This window comes from Pteropus medius, unplaced genomic scaffold, assembly GCF_902729225.1.
Source record: "Pteropus medius unplaced genomic scaffold, Ma_sr-lr_union100, whole genome shotgun sequence".
In the NCBI taxonomy this organism is placed as follows: Eukaryota; Metazoa; Chordata; class Mammalia; order Chiroptera; family Pteropodidae; genus Pteropus; species Pteropus medius.
Genome location: NW_024349225.1, coordinates 3,780,045 through 3,806,217, shown reverse-complemented (window position 1 = coordinate 3,806,217; position 26,173 = coordinate 3,780,045). Strand labels below are relative to the sequence as shown.

The 26,173-nt window shown below is 36.4% G+C and overlaps 2 protein-coding genes across 2 annotated transcripts in view; one reads left to right on the top strand and one right to left on the bottom strand.

The window, feature by feature from the left end:
- Nucleotides 1-1,801: 1,801 nt before the first annotated feature.
- On the top strand, nt 1,802-17,147 carry PRG4 (proteoglycan 4). The gene is given in 12 exon segments (XM_039881232.1): nt 1,802-1,903; nt 4,222-4,344; nt 5,668-5,787; nt 8,207-8,380; nt 10,450-11,122; nt 11,124-12,181; nt 12,821-12,898; nt 13,748-13,884; nt 14,161-14,317; nt 14,777-14,974; nt 15,441-15,566; nt 16,315-17,147. Coding segments are annotated over 12 exon segments (3,018 nt in total). The 5' UTR covers nt 1,802-1,827; the 3' UTR covers nt 16,413-17,147.
- The window catches only part of TPR (translocated promoter region, nuclear basket protein), a 57,106-nt gene continuing 47,405 nt past the window's right edge, over nt 16,473-26,173 (bottom strand). Inside the window, exons 45-52 of the mRNA XM_039881231.1 lie at nt 25,272-25,340; nt 25,065-25,159; nt 23,006-23,112; nt 21,694-21,789; nt 21,398-21,554; nt 19,585-19,706; nt 17,237-17,332; nt 16,473-16,667 (exon numbers count right to left, since the gene is read on the bottom strand). Of these exons, the coding sequence (XP_039737165.1) occupies nt 16,612-16,667; nt 17,237-17,332; nt 19,585-19,706; nt 21,398-21,554; nt 21,694-21,789; nt 23,006-23,112; nt 25,065-25,159; nt 25,272-25,340 (798 nt within the window). The 3' untranslated portion in view covers nt 16,473-16,611. The remainder of the gene's footprint in view (nt 16,668-17,236; nt 17,333-19,584; nt 19,707-21,397; nt 21,555-21,693; nt 21,790-23,005; nt 23,113-25,064; nt 25,160-25,271; nt 25,341-26,173) is intronic.

Sequence of the window (26,173 nt, the reverse complement as noted above, 5' to 3'; positions counted from 1 at the left end):
TTCAAATCTTTACTCTGGCTCCTACTCCTTATGAGTCCTTATAAGTCACAGATTTCATTTGTGGGTCTTCACCTTATTTGGAAAGTGTGGACGATTATATTCAAATCAAAGGCATTTTGTGGTAAGTAAATGCAGCACCTGCCACATATACAGTACACGGTGGCATCCAGGTTACAACAGTTTGTTTCAACGAGCATGTATTAAACACAGCCCCTGGAAGCACTGGACTAGGTTTGGGCAATAGAATTAAGACATAGATGTTGGCCGTCCTTGGCATGTGTTCATATTCGTGGGGGAGGTTGGGGGGTGGGTGGGAGTTGGAAGGAAACAGATAAACAGATAATGTTAATAAAATGGAGTACATTTTGTTGACTATGATCCTGGACGTAGTTTGGATTGATATGAGAAGGTTTCAGGGAGGTGCTAGGCCACAAGCAAGGCCTTAGGTAGGTGGGTGGGATAGAAACACTGCCTATCAAAATGGGGAAAACCTTGAGCTGAGCTGACTCAGCTCTATAAGGTTGATAGCTCATATTTTAGGCAAGGAACCTAAATTAGTAATTTAATAAGACCTTTTCCAAACACCACTGGGCTTAAATAAAGGAACTAAAGGAGACAGCAATACAATTTTTAAGCAGGTTTTTACATGGTAAAGAATCCTAGAAAATCCAGTGTATATCACCCACCTATAGGTCATTTCTGTACAGATATTCTGTGCTCCATGAAAATAAATATACTCAAGAAAAGAAATGTACATTTGATTTAATAGTGGAAGTTCAGAAAATATATGTCACAAACGAACACTGGATAAATTGCAAAACCACTCTTTGCTAGATTAACTGGAGGAAAAAAGAAAGAAATGATACCAGGATTTGACATTTTAAGGTTGCTGCCTCGATACACAAGTCAAAGCCTGCCAGTGTGATTTCCCATCTCAGAACAATTTGTTCACTTCACTTAGAAATTAGAAGTGTATTTGGGCCAATAAATCTAAATTTATTTTGTAGTAGTCATTTTTCTTAATGGAAGTGTTTTCCAGATGTTGCCTAAGTCTAGTCGTCTGGGCTCCCTTCCAATAAATGAGGAAAGTTTGATCTCGGTGACAACACTGTTGATTTTTGTCTAACCTTTGGACTAATTGGTTCATCCCAATGTGTTTGCACTGATATATAAGACTTCCAGGACTTTGGAGAAATTCATCTATCATTTTACGGGTAAGTGTCAAAGTTAACTTGCTTCGTGGAATTAAATGTGTTTTCATTTCAATAGGGATAAACTTTATTAAAGGTATTTGAAAACGATTTATAAGGATAGTAGCTGAAAAGGTTTGAAAAAATATCACATTAATGCAATACACCTGTTGGAAGCTTATAAATTTATATTGATAGTTAAGGGAAAGTTGGAACAATAACTCCTGTGTTTATTAAATTAGATTTTACTGAAGCTGGTTATTTTTTCCCCAAGATAGGACTTAAACCTTATATTGTAAGTACATGTTTTAATGTGAATAGAGTTTTAAGATAAGTCGGCGTTCTATTCCGGGGAATTCTAAAGTTTTAAAATCATCAGTAACATGAGTGAAATGGCGACTTGATTATTTTGTCTGCATAAGATTTAATCTAATGATCAAATATTTATTATAGAATTAAAGCTAATTACTTTAAAAAGTCTCGTTTCAAGAATGGGATGATTTTATCATTAAATTGCATTTTAAAAGTTCCCCAAACTTTTTAGCAGAAGCATAAGTTAGAGGCGAGATTAAAGAGTACTTTTCTCATACTTCTATTGTTTTTTTCTTCAGCGAGAGTTCGGTACCTGAAAACAACCATGGAGTGGAAAACACTTCCCATTTACTTGTTGCCGTTGCTTTCTCTTTTCTTGATTCAGCAAGTTTCTTCTCAAGGTAACTTAATCATCAAAAATAGTTTTATTTCACAGCTATTGCTAATCATTCCGTTCCAACTTTTATGACAACACATGAAACAGATTTCGAAAATCATATATTTGTTTAAGTATAATGCGTAGTACAACCTTAAAATTTTGTAAAGCACAATTAACATATTTGTAAGCGTTTCGGAATTGTCACTTTTTTTCTCATGTATTATGAAATCTTTCAAGAAGTTTTGAGTTCTCCTATAGAATAATTGTTGTACTTATCTCCGTGGTTCTCTAAAAATTTAAAAATATACAGATATCACTGGAACAATACAATATCATCAGATTAACCAAAATAACAGTATTTAAATAGAACGTAATTTTTATCTACATGTTTACAAAGAAATTTAACTAGTCTCTTACATCAAATAAATTATTGATAAATAACTTGTTTGGGCATGATGTAAATATAGATGTCATGTTACAATTAACATCTGCAGTGTTTCAAATGGCATTTTGTTAACCTTAGAAGTGCTCTCTTTTATAAGGAGTATTCATCCAGATACGAACTTACACAGATGTGAATGTCATTTTTTATTAGGTGCATGATTGTTATGGTGAAATTACATTTATAAAATAGACATTTCCAGTAAAATAATCAAAATTCTTATGAACCTGAGCATGAGAGATAACTCCCTGCCATGGACATAGTTTCAATATCGCTTAGATAAGAAAAGATGGGAAATGCATGAAAGCAAATATAAATATTTGCTAAGGAATGAGGATTGATTACTGTGGTGTCTCCCGACTTGTCAGCAATCTCATAGTAAAATTTCGAGGTTCACAACAGTGGGTGTACTTCCTAACTCACCTTTCCCTTGAAATAAAATCAATTGTTCACTAAAATGGCTTTACTTTTCTTTAAATAAATGAACTGAAAGTTAGCTGTTAAAATTAATAGCGGTAAAAGCAGGACAGACATATAATATAGGAAAGTAAACTTTTCCTGTAAAGACATTTGATTTCCTATTTCAGAAATCTGCTAACTGGAAAAGAATAATCTTTTAATGTCGTCTTGTCTGCTTTTCTTGCCTGCTCATCCTCTTCACCTTTTTTTTCTTTATATATAATATATGTATTTATATACATACACTATATATGCATTTTGTGTGTATTGTGCACATATGTATGCAAAAAGTTCTGAAAGGTGTCCTAATATTTGCTATTTTATTTGCATATTAAGACTTTGACCTTCCTGGACTCATTATTTTGAGATTTTTTTTCAGTGTGTTTCAAAGTCCCTCTATGGATTTAAGACATTGCACCTGTCAATTTCTATTCCAGAGATGGATTCAATTGTTACGTTTCTGTGGTTATCTCTCAGGGAGGTTCTCAAGGTGTTTTCCAAATGATTTAAAAAATATATTCAAAGATAATTATGCTTTTATTCTTGTTTTTTTTGTTGTTTTGTTTTACCAAGAATAACTCTGTTCATGACCTTTATATTCATGTCCAGACGCTATTTCAAGAGTAATCTATTCTATACTCGTTTAGCAGTAGTTGTAAGCATCTGATTCCCCCAACATTTAAAGAACCCACTGATCCCCACCAACCAGAGGAAGAGAAAGCCTAGTAAAGCATAACCAGCTTACTTTAAACTCATCGTCAAAAATGAGAGGCCATGTGATTGGGTAAAAGAAAAAAGTTCAGGCTTTAGAATCAGATATATCAGAATTCTAATTCGAGGTGGGCTATTAACTTAAGATGATCATGTAACTTATTATGCAAATCAAGACACTTGTCAGGGTGAACGAAGTCAGTGCAAATAATTAACGGGTATTGATTGATCTGCAATACGTATATACTGGGTCTATTCACCAGCTGTGTGCCCTTGAGCAAGTTATTAAAATTTCAATGTTTCAGCTTCCTTAACTCTAAAAAGAAGCTATTCATACTCTCCTAGCAACATTTTCATAAGCCTTAGAGATAGTGTATGACTCAGTGCCCAGCACAGAGATGCTCAAATAATGGCGACTAGCCATCATCTGAGAGGCAGCATCAGTAGAGCTGTAGCTGCCACGCTCCCCGAGAAGTGCACAGCTATTACTTTGCCTGATTTTTAAAAGTGTATTTATCTTCTCAGTCTAGTAAAGAATAAAGTGGCATGATCGAGGTCACATAAAAGATCAGGCAAAGATCACCTGAACCTACAGCTAACTATCATTCCTAACCTTTTCCAATCAACAAAATAATTCTCTCTCACCAAGTGGCTTTGTCCCCCTCGTTAGATCCCTCCCTTCCGGTAAAGTGGTTTGGCCATGTTTACACTATATTGTATAATTTTAGATTTACCAAGCTGTGCAGGGAGATGTGGGGAAGGGTATTCTAGAGATGCCCCCTGCAACTGTGATTATAACTGTCAACACTACATGGAGTGCTGCCCTGATTTCAAGAAAGTCTGCACTGTGGGTAAGTCCTGAGAGCTGGTGTCCTGTCAAGCAACACTGTTCTTGAGAGCTCCCTCATCCCCCCTGCTGTGCTGTTTTCACACTATTTCACTTCTTTTTGTTTAAGTGCCTTTCCCTTCACTTGCATAAATGTTGCGTGTGCTGTACCTAGGTGTGGTGTCAAAGCTTGTGATTGGGGGTGGGGGTGGGGGGAAGGGAAGCCTGGAATTCTGTCACTTGCACAGAGGTATTGACTAGTGCCAAGTAAAATGTCTTATTTTAAATAGACTTAACACTATGACTCAGTAGTTATTAGGTAAATAGTAATGAGTAATTATTTACTACCAATTGGAGATGTAATTATTTAGTGATAGGGCCCTTCAACAGTTACAGCAAAAGAATCCATGGACATAAAATACGCTTGTTTACTACTTGACTTTGTGGGTTTTTTTATATTAACATGTTTCTAAATTACTTGACAAAAGGCATTTTAAAGATGAAGCATTAGTGTTTAATGATTATAATGATTAAATGATTAATGATTAGTGTTTAATCCTTTCAATGAAGGATCTGAATTTTAAATTATGAGTAGTATTTCTCTTGAAAACATATTTTGGGCCATTTTGATGTTAACACAGAACCGCTTCATATTCAATTTATGAAAATTATAATTAAAATCGTTTATGTTACAATCGCTTTAGAATTTGCATATAGTCGATAAGTATATTGTTGTACAGTATTATGTGTTGTATAAGGTAATTATTTCAAACAGGCCTCAGTGGAGCCCCTGTGCCTCTAACCAAGGCTTTTTTAAAAAAATAAGCAGGCCTCCCTTACATAGTCCATGCCTTGGATTAGGCTAAAATCTTTCAACTCCACACCTTGCCCAGTTTGTCATAACAAAAGTCTCTGCCAAAACGGTGACCCGTTTATATTAAGCCAGCTCCTTGGAATATATTGCTGTAGGATCTGAATGTTAAATTAACAAAAACCCATTACGAAGCAGTGGTGTGAGAAGGAGAGGATGGAGGGTTTCCTTAGGAAGGGCAGTTTACTATGGAGACATTTCCCAGTTTTCCATTGTCCATACACGTAAAGGACTCAGGCAGCGTTGGGGTGTCTCTTGGAGCATCCAAGCGCAAGGAAGGTTTCCCTAAGTCACCATATTTCTTTCTTGACTTGGGCTGTCTCTGCTTGGGAAACCGTCCATTTTCCAAGTTCCAAATAAGGGACTTAGAAAGGCACTTTCGGAGCTCAAGTCAGCAAGAAGGTGGGAAATGGCGCTCCATCCACGGGAGCGGGTGCCTCATCAATAATCCGTCATGTTTTGTTTCGCTCTGGGTAGAGCTTTCCTGTAAAGGCCGCTGCTTCGAGTCCTTTGCAAGAGGGCGGGAGTGTGACTGTGACGCACAATGTATGAAGTACGGCAAGTGCTGTTCAGATTATGAGGATTTCTGTGCAAAAGGTAAGCATCAATCACAGCACCGGTCGGCGCTTCTCGGCGCAGCCGGATCTGTGCACCTGTCTTAGCTCCGCGAATAATGTCTAACGCGCAGTCCATCTAAGGCCGCGATTTTACTAACAGGCGAGCTGTTTCGTATTAATTTTGTTTCTCCAAGATGAATTAAAGAAGGAAAGCCTCTTCCGACAGCGCTCCCTGGCTTGGCCAGGCTCTGGGAGCACTAGAGGTCACTGGTTAAGTAACAGAGAGGACGGGGCCTCGAGTGTATATGCTTTTTTTCTTCAGGTGTGGTTCAATTTCAGGCTAAATCAACAGTAACCGACTCCCTTGATGATTTCTTGTCTCACCCGAATGTTGCTGATGCCACCAAGTCAACTGTCCTTTGAGCTGCCTTTAATGTTTTTGAGTGTATAATTGAGAGAATCAACACTTTCAGCTTCTCTAGTAAATTTATGAGTTAGGTAAAGACACTAAATTTACAGGCGAACCTACAGAGAAGTTGTTAACTGTCTGTTTTATGTCTCTTCCTGTCTTGACAGTCACCTCCATGGTCTCCCTGAGTGCCTGTGCATGACAGAGTCAATAAAAAGGGACTGTCCCACTTTTAAAATCTTCTCTGGTTGTAGGTTTCCAAGGAGTACTCCGAGAGTATAATAAAACCCTCTCAATTTTACAAAAAACAGATTTAAAAAAGATACTTTGATAATGTTTTTGTTTGTTTTGTTTTTTTACCAAATGTTCATTCTGAAATCCTACTTTCTTAAAACAAGAATATTTAGGAAGATAAAAGTGAAAACAAGCAATGCTTGCATAATCTTATCATTTTATTTAAACAAGGCTGCACTTCCTGCTTCTTTCAAACAGTTCGGGAAATGGGGTGGAAAACTGTTAATCGGCACAGCTGAGGGACATTTCTTAACTGTTCAATATTTTTATTGGAAAACGTTCTAAAACGAAAGGAGACAACACCCTTATAATCAAAACTCAGAGCACAAAATTCCCACAGCTTTCAAAAGACCCGTGATGACTGCTGCATATTTACTCATCGCCCTGATAATTGTTTTGGCCGTGTGACAGAAAATAAGAATTTATTTTGGGCAGAGGATGGATGGGGAGGGAGAATGGGTAGAGAATGCTGAAGCATTGAGAGAACCTGTTCGTAAAGACAGTGCTTTATGCTATAAAGATTGCCTGAGGTTTATGTAGAACTCAATGAAAAAAAATGAAGGTAGTGCTTCATTTACAGAATTCACGGAGATGATCAGTCAGGGTCCCAACTGAAAAGAAAGGAACTACCTAGAGCTTCAATACTTCATTTAAAAAAAATGACAACCAAACTATCTTGCAACTAACCACTCAGTTATTTCAAGATTGCTATGGATACTGGTTGTAGGCATCTATATATCTCAACGTCATGACATTTCAGGAATTGAAAGGATCATAGCTATGAATGTGGCTGAGAAAACAGTCTAAGAGGTTAAGAGTTTTGCTCAAGGTCACTGGCTGATATGTGGCAGAACTGTTTCTCAAATTGAGGTACTTGGTGTTTTGTTGGGTAGGAGTAGGAGGGAGATGTACGTCAGTTCATGGAGACTGCAGCAATGGAGTTTGAGGGGATGCTTGCTAAAAGCAGCAGGATTTATCACAAGTCCCCACTACCCAGCGTGTCCCCACTATTCTCTGCTTCCTAATCTTGCAGAAATCCCTCTCTTTTTCTTCTGGTTCCTAATGTCCGAAACATGTCCCGTATTTTCTCTTCTGGATATGAAAAGAGGAGGGAGAAGGGAGAGATAAAACATTTAGAAGATACACATCAAACCATAAATAGTTGTTAAACTTGGAAAAGGGCGACAAATTTTGAGAAAAACATAATGGGAAGGTATAAAATGTAGAACTTCTATAATTAAAAAAATGAAAGGAAAATTGGCATCATTTGATTTAAATGAGTATGAACATGAAAAATGTTAATTATCATATTTCTCTTCTCGAGAGCACAAATACCTATCATCCACATGCAGTAATTATTTTTATCATCACAGAAAGCAAGCATAAGGGATGGATTTTATAAAGTATTTTTTAGACAGGCAAATACCTCTAGAAGTCATCTAGAATAAACATCTCAGTTTGCAGACAAGAAAACAAAGTTCAAAATGGGTCACAATGGTAGATATAGCCTTGCAGGCCTAGGACTAGAATTCAGGTCTTCTGATGCCTGAGCCTTTGCTCCATGTCATCACTTATAGTCATTTGAGAACCAATATTCTATAGCAATGCATCTAGTAATTAGTGTTGGACTACAGTCTGCCTGCACTGGTTTTCACCAGCATCTATTCTTGAAGCCAGATGCATCCATGCCTTTCACAGGTAGAGTTGCTGATGAATATAAACAAGATGTTAACTGACCTGTCTTGCTTGGACTCAGTGCATAACCCCACATCACCACCATCTTCAAAGACCGCACCTCCGCCTGCAGATGCTTCTCAGGTCATCAAATCAACAACCAAACGTTCACCCAAATCAACAACCAAACGTTCACCCAAATCAACAAACAAGAAGAAGACTAAGAAAGTTGTAGAATCAGAGGAAATAATGGAAGGTAGGAAGATGACAGATTTAACAGAAGGAGTTTTCTGAGATGAAATAAACTGTAGGTGGATTGCTTTTATAAGACTCTTCATAGAACAGGGTAATCTTATGAGTCATTAAAGTCTCATTATACTTTCTGTTTACTTGTTTTAAGTCAAAGTTAAAGCCAAGGTATAAACCCTCAGATATTTACTTTCCTTATTTACTGAAACCAGTATGGGGGTCTAGATTAAAATAATCAGAAGTCTTAATGTAAGAAAAAAAATGATCTTTTTTACAGAATAATTAGATTATATAAGATATGGGAAAGTCGAGAGGAAGTTATATATATTGTTAGTATCTGTGATAAGCTCAGATGACTTGCTTTTAACTGACAAATTAGAGGAACAGTTGATCATATTACTGATAAAGTAAAGCAGAACACAGACATTTTTAGACCAATGAGTAGCATTTCTTGTTATATTTGGACTGGCAGTTCTTTTTTTGCTTTAAATCACAATTGGTGTGATCAAACTTTTTATTTGATTTATAGAACATTCAGTTTCTGAAAATCAAGAGTCTTCCTCCTCTTCCTCTTCCTCTTCAACTATTCGGAAATTCAAGTCTTCCAAAAATTCAGCTGCTAATAGAGAATTAAAGAAGAAACCCAAAGGTTTGAGCATTGATAAAGATCAAAGACTATATCAATGCCATGTTAACAATAATTATCTAAAAGTAATGAGTGTTGGTAGAATGATTTGAAGACATTTCAATATTTGAGGGGTTATATAACTTCGTAAAAATTATTTTAGAAGATACCAATGAAAACTTCCTATAGGAAATTAGTGCCAAGCAGCTAAGAAACCACTCTTTAAAGCAAAGGATGTAAGATGCCATAGCAGCGACTGTGGAACCACAAGATGGCGCCAAAGATGATTATTTATGGTTTTCTATTTCAGTTCTTGCTACCCAATATAACATTTCTTTCTTCTTCCTCTATCTTCCTTGTGTTTTCATTTTTCCTTCTCCAGATTTCTTTTATTTTATTTACAATCATATACTGCTTTACATGCTGTTTTAAATGTTAGTTCATTAAATGCTCATATATACCTCTCTGAGAAAGGCAAGATTATTCACATCTTACAGAACCTCTTTATTATTTTCTTAATTATGTATCTGGCTGATTTTTCTGTAATAGTGAATTTATTACAGATAGGCTATTACCTCCTAAAAAGAGGTTCCCTTTGTTCTGCTTTTTATTATTTCCTGAAATTCTAAACTATATTTTCTTTCCCCAGGAAATACTGGATTTGGGATACTGCTTTTAAAGAACTCTATCTCCTGGGCGGTTATGATTTTCCCTGAAGTCTGCTCTCTAGCTGAATAGCCAGATATTTAATCTTTGAGTCATCCAGAAAATCTTGCGCACAATACAATTGCAATACACATTTGCTACGTAGAACCCATCTCAGTGATGCACCCCTTGGGCTCTGTAGTTTACCTATGGGGTAGCTGCTGTGCGAAGTCCTGTTAAATAGGGTCTTTTTGCTGCCATGGCATCCTAATCTCTTCCATCTCTTGGGTCTGGGCAGAGAAAAAAGAACAGCTAACAGCCGTGTGTATGGAAACAAGGCTCAGCAGGGGCTACGGGGGTGACTGGAGCAGATTCCTTGGATGTAGTTTTAGAGGCCTCTCAGGCAGTTGGTGCAGTGAAGCAACAGGGTGTTGGAACCAGGTTTCCAGGAGGAAGGAAGGGGCACTGAGCAATGTGGTACAAGAGTGGAAAAAGTGAAAAGCAAAGAGCTTTAATAAAGAGATGAATTGGTGTGATTGATCATGTTGGTAATTTCAAATTTGCCACTTGTTTCCATATATTAATTGTATAGAGTTTTACTCATGCTTTTCATCCCTTATCTCTATCATTCCCTGAAATATCCCAATAAGATAGTGTATTTAACATTTTACAATAAATTAATAGACATATTAGAGGTTAGCAACCTGTCTAGAGACATACAGCTAGTCAATAAGAATGAGATCTTTGTCACTATTAAAGAAAAAAAAAAAACTACCCCCAAATAAAAGATGTATTTTTTTCTTTAGTAAACGATAACAAGAAGAAACAAACTCCTAAAAAAAAACCTACCCCAGAACCAGCAGTTGTAGATGAAGATGGAAGTGGACAGGACACTGGCGATGTCAAGATCACCCCAACTCCTGACAGTCCTACCACCCAAAGCAATAAGGTTACCACAACTTCCGAGACCACGACAACAGTAACAACAACAAATTCTAAACCCAGTCTTCCATCTAAATCTGAAACAACTAAAGAGACAACTTCAACAGTCAATAAAGAGACAACGGTTGAAACTAAAGAGACTTCTGTAACAAAGAAACAGACTTCGGCTAGTGCAACAGAGAAGACCATTTCAGCTAAAGAGACACGAAGCACAGAGAAAACAACTGCCACGTCCGAAGGTCCTGCCAAGTCTACATCTGAAGCTGAAACTACAACTGCTCCCACCACCCCTCCGAAGTCTGCTCCCACCACCACTAAGGGGCCTGCGCCCACCACGCCCAAAGAGCCTGTTCCCACCACTCACCAAGGGGCTCTGCTCCCACCTTCCACTCACTCAAGGGAGCTCACTTCCCAAGGAGCCTGCGCCACCACTCCCAAGAGCCAGCCCCACCACTCCTATGAGCTCATGCCATCCACTCCTAAGGAGCCTGCGCCACCACTCCCAAGGAGCCTGCGCCTCACTACTCCCAAAGAGCCAGCCCACCACTCCCAAGTGAGCCTGCGCCACCACTCCCAAGGAGCCTGCTTCACCACTCCCATGAGCCATGCCCACCACTCCCAAAGAGCCAGCGCCCACCACTCCCAAAGAGCCAGCGCCCACCACTCCCAAGGACCCCACTCCAACTTCTCCTGAGACACCTGTTCCAACCACTTCAGAGGCCTCTACTCCAGCTACCACCATGGAGCCTCCCATTCCAACCAAGAACCCTGATGCATCAACACCCGAGTTTCCTGCAAAACCCACACCAAAGGCTCTTGAAAACAGTCCCAAGGAGCTTGCTGTATCTACAACCAAGACTACAATCACTTCTGAAGTGACCAAGCCTGCAATGACTACCACAGCTAAGGATAAGACAACAGAAAAAAGCACACACACCACAACTAAAATTACAACCACTGCATCTGAGAGTACAACAAAAGAGACAGCAACCCCGACAGAAGAAAAAACCACTGAATCCAAAATGACAAGTACAACCGTGCAGGCAACGTCTACCACAGCCAAGGATTCCACCACATCATCCGAAGTTGCTCATAAGGAAACAACTGTCGCACCCAAAGTAATGACTGCAACAAAAAAGACAACTACCACAACCGAAGAGACCATGGATACATCTGAAGTAACGACAGCTACAGCAGAAGATACAGCTACTAATTCTAAAGTGACAACTACTGACCTCCCAAACCCAACCGAAGCACCCCAAATACTCACTTCTACCAAAAAGCCAAACACTACACCTAAAGTGAGACAACCAAAGCCTACGCCAAGTCCCCCAAAGATGACTTCGTCGACAGTGCCTACACCGAACTCTGCCCCTTCAGGGGAGGGCATACTGCAAACCACCACCGGCCCTAACCAAGCTCCTAACTCAGAGACAGTTGAAGAAAATCCGAAGAATGAAGGTGAAGATGCAGATGAAGGAGAAGAGCCTCCCATAATTCTCAGGCCCCATGTGTTAACTCCCATAGTTATTCCGGGCAGTGATTTCATCGTGAGAGGACCCAGTCAAGGCATGGACTTCAACCCCATGCTTTCGGGTAAAGAGAATCAGTTGCTTTCATTTTTTAAACTGGTAATGTTAAGTTAAATCTACCAGAAACAGAATGCCCTGATTTAGTATCACTCTGTTGATATATATATATATATATATAATCTAGAACCTTGAACTTGGTAACTTGTGAAGTTTTATGGCTTCTCTGTAGGTAAGCTGAATGATTGTTAGGAATTTAGTGCATCTCTGTCTGCAAGCAGAGCCAGTGTGCAGAATGTCAAAAATACTCAGTTGAGAGTTTATCCTTAAAAGAAAGCACAATGCAATGTAAAAATCTGAGGTATTTCTTTTCCAAATCAATTCTAAAGGGCAATCAGAACTGAAAAAGAGAATTTCATACTGAGATCAAACAGCCAATAATTGTCTAATTTACATGCAGACCAGGTAACCTGGCCCATTCCAATTCATCATTTATTTTTATATAATTTTAAAATATCACCTTCAAATAAAACAATTATGATCTCTCTTCTTTCACCTCTGAGACACCTGCACCTCAAACTATACACCCTTCAAGAGCTTAGGAAAGTTGTCAGAGGAAATAGAACCCTGCAGGAGGATATGCAAAGAACATAAACACTTTTCTCATTTTGTTTTGTACTGACTTAATTTTTTGTTAATGTTTTAGACGAGACTAATATATGCAACGGTAAGCCGTTAGATGGACTGACTACTTTGCGCAATGGGACATTGGTCGCATTTCGAGGTGAGCAATGCGCATGTTTCTTCTTCTGCTCATCATTTTGTTCTTGGCATTTATGAGAACCAAAGCCATAGGAGATGGTAGTTTGGGTTGAGCCATCTCGAGGGGAACCTGATTGACAAACTTACCTCACACAATATTATGAGAACCTGAGTAATTACCAAAACACTGGAATAACAGACTTAGACGTATTAAAGTAACAAACAAAAATAAAAGCGTTTGAACTGATACTGATTTTTCCTACCTTCAGGAATTAAAAGGTAGTTCGAATTTTATTTTCATATCATGTGAAATTACAACAGGATTTGTTTTCCCTGCTCTATTTTATTTGAAAATAACATCATGATTGTGATGAGTTCAAGTGTTACACTCTGTGGAAGAGTAACAGTTATTACGTGTTAATTCTCTGCCGTACTGACTGCTAGTCCAGTCCTCTTAAATTACATTTAGATTAAATCCTAAAGGAAGTAAATCACAGATTTGTACAGTAAGGCTATAGAGATTTTAGGGGTCACTTAACTATGACTCCTTAATTCTGAAAGATAAAAAACTGAAGAGAAATGTGACTCTGTATAATTTACAAAGTCAGCATGTTCTTTAGAGAAACTGGAATACTAAAATATTTCAAAGGTTATGCTAAATTTCAGACTTGAGAAATATCCACTCTCAGAAATATTCAAATAGTACCTTCTGTACCAGTATAGTTCTCGTTAATTTCTAGTCATAGAATGCTTGTCAACCCATTCAACGTTTTTATGGTAAATTACTTAAATTTTTTTTTTCCACTTTGGTTTCTTTTAGGATAGGTTTTGGTATTCATTCAGTTTACTGGCTGATCACTTTCAATTTTAGGTCATTATTTCTGGATGCTAAATCCATTCAGTCCACCATCTCCACCTCGCAGAATTACTGACGTTTGGGGTATCCCTTCCCCTATTGATACTGTTTTCACCAGGTGCAACTGTGAAGGGAAAACTTTCTTTTTTAAGGTAAGAAAAAAAAAAAAATCTTTGTGAGAGAAATCAGCAAACATTCATTCTTTATTACAAAAACATTAATCAGCTTAATCTCTACTCAGCAGGGTTTCTTATTTTAATGAACTGTTCTATCATCAAAATTCAATAAAGGTTAACAATTTGGTAACTTTAATGGTCAACTTAAACACTTAAGCTAAAATGTTCTCCTTACGCTTAAATCTAAGAAAGAATTCATAACCTTATTTTTCCACAAAGCTGTTAACATCATTTCCTCTTTTAAATTATCAGGATTCTCAGTACTGGCGGTTCACCAATGATAGACAAGATCCAGGGTATCCTAAACAAATTGTAAAAGGATTTGGAGGATTAAATGGAAAAATAGTGGCAGCTCTCTCAATAGCTAAATATAAGGACAGACCTGAATCTGTGTATTTTTTCAAGAGAGGTATGTTACATAATTGACAAAATTTCAAAACTTTGAAGAATTGATTTTGCCAGGGAAATTTTATTCAATATTTCCATTTGCTACTGAGTTTACTGTCAAAATACATCTTTAATGGCTGAAGTCAAATATTTTCAATAAAAAAAATTGAAGGCAGTAAAAAGTATTTCGATCTCAACATGCAAATAGCAGCTTTGCCTGTTTTTTGCATTGACATCAAAAATGTCATCATTTACTTTCAAAGTTAAACATATAACTGCAACTTGTTGGCTTTATTCATTCAACAAGCATTTCAAGATTTAGTAATTACTTTTATAACACCTTTGACTAAATAGCCATTATTAATGTCTAGACATGCTTTATGAAAAACCTTTCCCCCTCCACCTTGTAAAAGCTTTCCATCTTTTTTGGGGGGATTAAAATTAATTTTCGTATTCTATGTGATTTTCTAATATGCAACAGGTGGCAGAATTCAGCAGTATACTTATAAGCAGGAACCCACCAGAAAATGCACTGGAAGAAGGCCCGCCATCAACTACCCAGTGTATGGAGAGGTAACACAGGTGAGGCGCCGGCGCTTCGAGCGGGCCATCGGACCTGCACAAGTTCAGGCTATCAGAATTCAATACAAGCCCGTCAGAGTCCTCTATCAAGACAAAGGTAACGTTTTTTACTGTTAAAAATTCTTATACCTCGAGTAGATATAATACTTTCTTATAATGTAAGGCTTATTAAATATAATCACCAAATAGCCCTAATCCTTTAAGCTTATGACACAAAACATCAATTTGCCTCAGTAAATGATCGAAGGTCTTTTCTTTCTCTTTGCGGGTAAGGTATGCAGTTTGAATGTTGTTAATTATAATAAATACCATTTATTAAGTATCTCTTACCAAGAACATGATTTACAAGTCTATAATCCGCAAAGTAGTGATTAAAGGTAGGTAGTCATCGCAGGTCAGACAGGGCAAAAACTGAGGTGCCGAAGTTAAATCACACCCAGGGTGTCAGAGCTACCAAGCGACTAACCTGGGATTAAGGCCCAGTCTGTCTGACTCAGTAGCTGCTCTTCCCGATAAGGTACATTGCCTTCCAGTCTGATACCTTTAAAAAGTGCCTTCTACAGGTTTCCTCCATAACGAAGTTAAAGTGAGTTCACTGTGGAGAGGACTTCCGAGGGTGGTTACTTCAGCTATAGCTCTGCCCAACCTCAGAAAACCCGATGGCTACGATTATTATGCCTTCTCTAAGGGTAAGTTCAGTAAAATCTTAACAGATTCCCGAAGGTGTGACCTAATCCCTGAAATATAAATATAATCAAAACAAAAACACCAAGTGTTCAATGATGACTGGAGGGGAGAAGTTGAACTCTAATACTTATTCTAATTGTTCTAAAGAAGGTGAAGTTTAAATTTTCACTTTACTTTCACATTAAATTGAAAGGATTTTAATTGAATTCTGTCTTATCTTTCATGAAAGCCTATTATAATAAAAAATCCAATTATTGAGTAAAACTGCTACTGAAAATATTATTTTACTTCTGTCACCTTGTTTGCCATAGTTACATGGATTTGCATCATTACACAGACCATATGAGATCAGAAAGAAGTTCCTGAGAAACTAATTTTATTAATCAAATTATATGACCTAAGACACTTCTTTGAAAAATCCAGAAATCCAAGTTATTGTGCTTATATAAATGACATTATAATTTTTTAAAAGGATAAAACCCAAGTGAATTATTATTTTTAAAAATAACTTAGTTTTCTCAAATTCTTACTTTGAAAAAGAGTTACACCTAATTTTACTAAAAGGTAGTGAAATGTTAATCTGTCAAGGCAATTGGTTTTCTTTTTGTCAGAAAGTTCAAATTAATTATAAACATTTTTGATAATAAAATAATAAACACAGCCTTTGAGTATAAAATCAACATAATCTATTTTTAAATTCAAGTGTTTTGTTTTCTTTTTAATAAAAAAAATGATTTCTCTTCTATTTAGATCAATACTACAACGTTGATGTGCCTAGTAGAACAGCAAGAGCCATTACTACGCGTTCTGGGCAGACCTTATCCAAAGTCTGGTACAACTGTCCTTAGACTGATGGGCAAAAGAAGAGTCAACTTATGAAAATGAAGAAAAGAATAACAATTGTTGACACTGAAATACATTTTATTAATAAAGAATGTTGAGACAAGCATACCAATTTAAATACAAAAATGTTTTTAAACTCGACAATTACGGCACTAAAACAGATTTGACAGTCTTATTCACAGTTATTCTAGTTTTACAGAACACTTAATTAATATTTCCTCTATTTATTCCTCCTCTCCCTCCCATTGCATGGCTCACACCTGGAAGGAAAAAACAGAATCAAACGGAATGAACCTTTTAAGAAGTTAGGTCAAATCCTGAGTATTCACTTACTCTAGTTCTTTATAAAAATTGTTTTGAAAAACTTAAATATTTCCCACCTTCAATGGAAATCATTACAATTACTGTCTTCAGGACATGAATGCAATCTCTAATAGTTACATTAGAAAACACGGAGTTATTAAAATTTTCCTTTTTTTTTACTAGCTAAAGTCACAAAGCTTTATTCTGTTGTATAAAAAGTGTAACAATAGGCAGACATGTAACAACAAATGACTACATAACACTCAAACACTTTTGCTCTTCTAAATCTTACTTTGAATTCAAGGAAAAAATGAATAAACATAAATATATTTAATATATATCTACCTATCTGTCTGCAAGAAGCTTACAGATTAGATTAGCAAATGTCTCACACGCTCAACGTATAATTATTTAACCGACCCTTGAATTAAAAAAAACTAGATAGAAGATGGAAGCTTAAGGATTAGAAAAGTTTTTCTATTATCATCCCACCTCCTATCATGTAGTCAACATGTTACAAATTTACCTCTCTGTCTGTTAAACTGGCGACCACGGACACCTTGTCTCAATGTTGTCTGAAGTCTTACTCGTCTGAAAGGCTTTGGCTGACTACTACTAGTGTCTAAGAAAGAAAAACGTTAAGATTCAGAAAACAAGCTAAAAAACAAGAAAGCAGTTATAGTGGCAAAAACTATAACTACTAAATAAATACAGGGATAAAGTGCAGAGGAGTCCATTTGTGTTCAATATTTAGAAGTTGTTTTTAACAAAAAAAAGTAAAAAGAAAATTTCCTCATTTAAAAAAAGTTCTTGACTTTTTAAATTCATTCACTCAACTAATTTACTTAGTGCCTAGTCACGTGTCACACACTGTGCTAGGGGTTGAGGAATACGATGCAAAATAAAATATCACACTTCTCAGGAAAAATGTCTATCACAATATAACGTGAGTCACGTCCGACTCTTCTGTTTTCCAGATACCCCGCATCCAATCATTAGCAAATCTTGGCAGCTCTGATTGAAATATATATTCCAAATCTAACTTCGCCTCACAACCTTAACTCTACAATCTTGTCTAAAACATCACCATCCTTATCTTGAATTACTGTAACATCCTCCAAACTTTGTTTCTGCCCATTACTCACTTCAGTCTCCTCTCTACATAGCAGCCAAACTGATACTGTTAAGTTTTTAAATCAGATCATGTCACTACTGTTTGAAGGCCTCTAAAAGCTTCCTATATCCATGAGTCAAAGCGATTACAATGATCCACTGGATCTATCCTCCCCGCTGCCCACTAGTCTCTGTCGTTACTGTAGTCCAGCCACACCAGCCTCCTTGCTGACCTTGGACGCATCACGATGCTGACTTATAGACTTTGCATCTGCTATTCCTCTCATTCTGGAACACTCTTCACCCGAATAACTGCATGCTTCGCTCCCTTGCCTCTTTCAAGTCTTTACTTAAATGCTACCTTCTTAGTAACGCTTTCTGTGAAACTGCCTGGCAATTGACCAAATTAATAACTGCTCAGATGGAGAGATTTAGTGTTTTATATTATCAAATAAATTTATATTATCCAAATTTCATATTATACTATTAAAGGGAATAAGAACCATGTTTTCTCATGCAAGCTCTAATAAGATACAACTAGTGCCAATTCTGTTGAGGAAAGACAATTTTCATGAGACATCAGAATATAATTGGGGGCACAGAACTTCAGTAACTGTATTAACAGTTACAATTTTTGAGCATCATTGTATATAAAGCATTGAGTTACATAATTTATATCCATTATTTCTAATCTTGACCACAGATTATTTATGAATGTCCATATTTCATAATGAAATGCACAGTGATTTAAAGTTCCCAGTTGTTAAAGGCTGGATAAGAGATCTGAAATTAGGAGTGTTGGCTAACAGGTCGATGTGTCACAGAAAAGCAGCTGAGAAGAAGAGATCTTGAAATAGCAACGTCTCATGATTGAAAAAACTAATAACTGAGCATGTCTTCCATGAAACTTGGCAAAGTTTAAAAATTACTGCTATAAACAATTCAGAATGAAAATAATCAGACTAGATGAGTAAGTAATGTATTTCTTCAATAATAAAAGTAACTCCGTACCTAAAAAATTTGAGCTAGAGAAGCTGGTATAGTATATTGTTTAAGACTTGAGTCTCTGGAGCTAAACTTCTTGAGACTGCGCCAGGCCTGCCTATTACTTACTAGCTACGTGACTTTGGAGAAGTTATTCAACCTTTCAGTGCCTCAGTTTCCATATCTATAGAATGTGCATGACTGCTGGCCACACTGGGTCGGCATAAGCATTCGACGAATCAATACATTACAGTAAAGGGCGTAATGTATTGCCTGATACACAGTAAGTGCTCACAAATGTTATTTTTAAAAAGTATTGCAGAAATAATTTTATTGTAGGAAAGATACAAAAAATGGCCTTTTCCGGTTAACTTCAAAAACGTGAAACGCCAAACTTTGAAAATGTTTACATCAGTAAATTTCAAACATCTGTTTTGAAGAAAAGATGCACCCCTCCCCCAGCCCCCCTTTTAACTTTCTATATCAAATCTTATATAGAACCTTGATGTGCTGAACAACGGAAATGGAGCACCTCTGGTCAGAACAGGAGCGGAGGCCTGGAGCCACTCCTTAGCTTCCCTCCCAGCAAGCCAACCCCCAGGCTTCTTTAGTACCTTGACTACAACCAACTCCCTTTAATAAAACAAAATTTCCCTTTTAAATAAAGCATTTTACATTCAGGGAAAAAAGGATTATCAAATCATTAACTAACAAAAGTGTCTTTTGCAAATGAGTTTGATGTATAAAGCAGTACTGTAGTCAAGAGCAGAAACTCACCTACAGAAGAACTGGAAGGAGGATCCTGGCTGGTGGAAGGAAGGTCTGACTCATCAGATGCCTGAACAGGCTCTTCTTCCTGCTGGCTATCGATTTCAAGGCCTGCTTCTGAACTAATAATACTGAGAAAGGAAAGCAAAAATTGATTAGAAAATACAAAATTGATCCTAGAATGTATCCTATTATTCCCAAACTCTTTGATATAATTTATGGCTTAACACAGAGCTCCTCTCCAACTCAAAATTGCAAACTCTGATATCAATGGCCCTATGTTTTTTAAAAAAGGCAGGGGAAAGGAGCTCAGGCTGCTTTTTCCTCATTCCTCTTCTCACTAGGACGCATTCCAATTTTAGTTTTTGTTTTTCCTCTTTTTGACAAAGGATGTTCACATTCTTGAAATTCACTTGAGATATATTATCCAGACTTTGCTAAATCTCAAAAGAGCTTTCTAGGAAAATAGAGGACTAAAACAATTCGCAATAGTCACAACTATTTATAACAAACTGACTCACCATGGGCTCTAGCCCAGATGAGATAGGCTGTGGGTTTGTGAATTCCTGGCCAAATGGCTGTAACTTCATTTCTTTCTCCCATTCAAGAAAGCACATTAAAAAGCAAGTGAAAGAGGTAAGAGTATAAGAATAACTTGAATCTGCTCTAGGTTTTAGCATCTGCAAACTTAAAGTATAGTTATTAGTAACAATGTACTTGAGCGATCTCTCTCATGACTGTGTGTTGAAGTTGAAAAGTGCTGGTGAAGTATAAAGCGCATGGGGCTGAAGCCAGGGGTCAAATGCAGTCTGAGCCAGTTACCAGTGATGTAGCCTAAGCAAATTATTTTAACATGCTCTGAGTCTGAGCTTTCTCATTTGTGAAATGGAGAAGACACTTTGCAGAGATACTGTGTGGATTAGAAATGACACATATAAAGTGACTTCCATTCGTGGTATGGAATTAATGGCAGCTAGTATTCTCAGTAGAATCTGTAACCTCCCCCAAATTAAGTGCCACTGTGTTAGAGCACAATAATACACCTGCTTTCCCCTCAAATACTAGAATGGGCCTATAATTATGCTAAGAAAATACTGCTAAATAAAACAAAATCTTTGAGCTCTACCTAGGAAATCTGGGTTCTTCTTCTGGCTATGCTTCTGACCAGGAAGCAGTCCAACTTCTTATTTTATAAAGAATTAGATTCCATCTCAAAAATAATACTTCTCCCAAGACCACTGTCCAGTGGTTCTTTCCATTAAATTACTCCACTTCCTTTGGCTTAAAAAAATCCAGATGATTTGTCATGTAATACTTGTTTTGTTAAACTTTGTTTATAACTAATATGTTAAAAATGTAGTCAGGTCTTAAAAACTACTAGATAAGTCCTAATTTTTAATAAGTCAGTATTCCAGACACCAAGTTCTAAATGCACATAAATAAAAGGTCAGTGAGGTTCACTTGAAAGCCCACTAGAAAAGGGAAAGTGAGTCATTTCCTAATATTCCTAAGACTTCTTTCTTGGAGAAAAGTTCAAGCAGCTTTTAATAGAAGGGTACCAGTGATTTTAAAGAAATACTTTGTTCTAGAATAAATACATCATGTGCAATTCAGGGAGACAACATTTGTCTTCTGTAATAACTTCCAAGGCCCAAAATATTACTATATGCAAATGTTAGTCTTTCAAAGTATATGGCTTAGTTTCTTTTGTAATAGAATACTACAGAAAATACAGCTCAACAAACTGTTTCCTGGGTAAAGGAAAATAAACGCAAAAGTCTGCAAGTCTAAAGCAAGCAAAAATTATAAAGTAAACATTTACCCTTCAGATTCTGCCTCCACAAACACTTCATCTCCATCATCACCTGTTGTTGTTTCATTGGTTGTGGATAAAGTGCCAGTTGATGTTGTCACCATTGGAACAGACTGAGAGGCATGATCTGAAGCATCAGAGGCGGTACTCTCAGTAAATACGGTCACTTAAAAACAAACAAAAAAACGGAAACGCAATGAACACTTTAACTTTGTGGTTTACCTAATTGCTAGCCAGAAGATACCTCACCAATTTCTATTTTACCTATAAAACTCACAATCCTCTAGTCCACCTCTGACACCTACCCGGGGCTGCTACCTGCAGAGGAGTGGTGGGAACACTTCGGCCCCCGGACTCTTCTTCATGCGCTAGGAAGAGCGGTGTTTCATACATTCCTAAACCTGAAGACAATTCCGAGTATTAATGAATGACTGAAAGAAACAAAACTGTCAATATACGAAGTATCTGAAATAAAAAATTAATCAGCGGACACACACAACTTTGTTGAAGTCCAAAATTAGCCCATCAAACAAACACCAATCCCTCAAAAATGTAAATACAATTTAAACACATCCTTTACGCTCTCTAACACTAATATAAGTACCCTTAAAAAAAAAAGCCAAAATGTTGATCTTAAAGTTTTATACGGGCTAACTTTATTGAGTATCTAATTATGAACTATGTGTACTATGTTAGAATCTATGCATTACCCAAACTGCAAAGTATCATTAGTCCCCTTTTGCTACAGAAACTGAATTTCAAGGTTAATTAACTTCCCCAAAATTACACAGCAGTTAAGTGGTGGCAACCCAATTTAAGCCTAGAGTTGACTTCTAAGTCTAGAAATTGTCCTATAATACAAAGCCATATAAAAATTTTAATTCACATGAAGTCAACTCACAATTTCATATTGGCAGAGGCATACGGTGTTAGAAGTAACATCCTAAACCTTCAGGTACTGAGATATATAATTTACATGAGGGCTGCAGGTTAATCTCGTTTGGGGCTTATTATTAAAATATTATGCATTTCCTATTTACTTATAAAATGCTGTAACAGATTCCCAGAAATACAGTGGGCTATATGCATCTATGTACAAATTGAGGATTAAAAGTAATCAATTTCAGAAACTGCATAATTCATTTCTAAATAACCAACTACTACTACTTAATTTAGGGGTCATTCTATTCCACGTATTTTTAACATTTGTCTCATTTTTAATGTTAATAAAAATTATCTAACTAGTTTTTATGCATTTAACTAGGAATGTTAAATGTCAAACTAATAAAAAAATAAATTGTATTCCTTTCAAAAACTTTAAAATGACTGGTAGTACCTATGTATATTTACTTAGAAATATTCCTGAATACTAAGCACATGTATGATGCTGTATTAGGAACCAGAAGAGATACAAATGTAAAAGCTAGTCTTTATGTTGTAAAAGCTAGTCTTTATGTTAAAAAAGCTCAGAACTTTGTTGAAAGACTTATATGTAAGGCAAAGTTCAGTAGTAGCAAATACATGATAGCTTTTCACACTTAAAAAAATCACATCAGAAGAGTTTATTGCCAAATACATGCAAACCCAGGAGATGTAAGGTTTTATTTAGCTGTTTACCTCCTTGAGAAGCAAGCTGGCCAAGATCAGAGTGACTGGAACTTGTTTGTGGCATATCTTCCGGTGGCCCAAACCGGAATCGAGGAACACCAGCAACCTGTGGGGAACTAAACAGACAAAAATTAACTTAAGGTGAAATTTAAAGTTATGCTGTTTAAACCACAATGATATAAAGAATATACAAAGAATGAGCATAAAGTGGGAAGTAAAGAGATTGGAAATAAAGTTGATAAAGGAATTCTTACGCAAACATTTAAAACGTATCAGTTATCAAAGGATTTAGGAACGATTTGAATCAATTCATATTACATGTGATTTATATATAACTTTCATCTCTCCTGAACTTTGCCTCGCATTTCTTAACTGCTAGAAATCTCTATGTAGCTACATTGAAAGTGACACAAACTCAACATGAGATGTAACAAAAAAGTTTGAATGATGTCACAAGGCAAAATCTTGTCTGTTTTCACTGTTTAGTCAGAGATAAATCATGTCACCTCTCTATACCATTTTTTATCTGAAAGAGTTCACTAGATGGCTCTGAAGGTCTTGAAAAAAATCTAAGATGGCTAGAAAGTTGTTTTCCTTTTGTCCTAATAACACTATCACCCATCTCCTGCCCATAATCCAGGATATAAAACAGCATTATTTCATTCTTTGCCCACTCTTTACTCCATTCTTCTTTAGCTAGCCAGCTACTAATGTTTATGGATTATATCTCTGTAATAGCGCTTGAATGTTTTCTTTTCCATTTCAACACTATTGCTTTGGTTAAGAATATTCTCTTCCGGGTGGATTTTTAAACATATCTCCATAAAGTTATTCTACTATGGGAATATTCTGAGTTTTTCTGAGCTATGCAATAATGCTATTGGTTGCTGGCACTGAGAAGCTGTTTATTGGAGTGACTCTCTTTCTGACTGGCTGACTTTCGGAAAAGAGGGATGACAATGATGGGTTGGCTTGTAAAAACTGTTAGCTGAGGTTAAGTTATGGTGAACTTGAGCAAGTTTAACACATGCTCTGACGGCCATGTTACCAAATACTACAAAACAATCAATCTTTTCCCAAGTTTGTGGAAATTTTTAAATCCCGATCTTCAAGTACATCCTGTTATATAACTAATACTTCAGCCCCAATTAAACTGATGTACTTGCACATGGAAATCCTTTTTACCGTTTAAGGGGAGTGGTATAGCACAACAGTTAACATAGGTTCTAGAGCCAGACTGACTGGTTTGAACCAAAAACTGCCACTTCCTGGCTTTCTGACCTCTGGCAAATTTGTCAACATCTCTGTGCTTCCTCATCTACAAAAGGGCAACAATAATAGTCTCTCATAGTTATGAAGATTAAATAAACTGATTCATGGAAGTGTTCAATAAGTGTTAGGTAATTATACTCCACAACTCATCTCAATGTTGTTTCCCAGTAAGTTCTCTGGGATTCTTTTTCCTTAGTTGTTGGAATAAGTCACTTCTTCATTTATGTTAAAAAGGCCTATTGCTTATGCCTCTATTCTCCTAGATTGTTGAGATTACAATTAGCTGCTCATATGCTTAGCTTTCATAATAATACTACCCATCATGATCACTGTAATTACCAACATCTTCATAAAGCATTTTACTATGTGCCAGGTAATGTGCTAAACATGCTAACATAAATTAATTTACTTAATTCTCACAACTTACAAGGCAGGAACTATTGTATCATTATTCCCATTAGTCAAATGAGGATACTGAGGAACAGAAAACCTAAGTAACTTCACACAGCTAGTAAGCAGTAGAGCTAGATTTCAAACCCACGTACTCTGGCTCTAAGTCCATGTTCTTAACCATTGTTACACCAACTTTAAATTTCAAATTCTTGATAGAAGAAACTGTATTTCCTTTACCTCTATATAATTTTCTCCAACACTATATCCTTAAGCCCCTTACACTACCTCCAAGAGCTTAGTATAGAAGACTAAACGAATAATGAATCAGTCAAATGTAAACCAATTAACAGGGAAACAGGAAAAATCTGATTAGTCACAAAATGTTTCTCTTTCATTAACTTACTGAATTGCTTCAGCAAAACCATCAGTACGATGTGGCACCACAAGAGTTGGGGTACTTGGAACTGTTCTATCTTCATCATCAAAAAAATGCTGCTGCTAAAATAGACAGAAAATAGGAATTGAATGGGCATGACAGGAACACGCATATGAACTATACAAATATTTGCTAAACAAATGAATTGCTTTTATATGACTGGGAGGTACTTGCCATGCCACCTATTCCTGGAGTCAACTGAAGCCCACGTCCTACAGACTGCCTCCTAGTCATCTGAATTCTCTGTGTCAGGAAAGGAATTACATTTGTTTTAAGAAATTAGGCAACAAAACAAACACCAAGTATCAATAGACACAGCTTATTATGCTAGTAATAACTAAAATGTTAGCAGATGATGCAATCATCAGGATATTTTTCTCAGAAAAAAACTGCTACTCATCTTGTACTAAATCGGTGACAAATTTTCACTTATATAGACTATAATATTAACCAACAAATATTTCACTAGCCAATACATAAAATATTAATATTTAAAACCAATCTAACAGTATCTTATTTCTTTGTAACTAATTTAATTGGTACATATGCCTTCAGATCTTAAGGCTTAATTATCCTTTGGAGTTCAAACAGCAGTACTAATGACATATAAGTTTTTCCCAATTTCGACAATATTAAATTGATAAATTTGGTATATTTTACAGGATCTATACACAATCCTTTAATACTTTATATTTTCACAAAATGAGTTATCTTCATCAGTGGTATTTTGGTAGCATCTACACTTGACAGCGCTCAGTACACTAAAAGGTTAAGACTCAAGCTAGATTATTAATCGAGCCTTTGCACTTTTTCCGCTGTTTCTGAAAGAGCTTCTGATTAAGATATCCAAGCCTACTACAAATACTACATATAAAGGGTCATGCACACTTTCATTAATTTTAACAGTGGGAATTAACATATGAGCATAAGAAAGAGAGAGAAAAAGTAGAACAGAAAATTTTTAAAAAACTACGTGCACATTAGAGAAAGAAGCCTTCAAAACAGATGGTGGTCAGCTCCTAAAATATATTTTACATTAATTCAAATCCAAGAAAATCTTTTTTTTCTTTTATAAC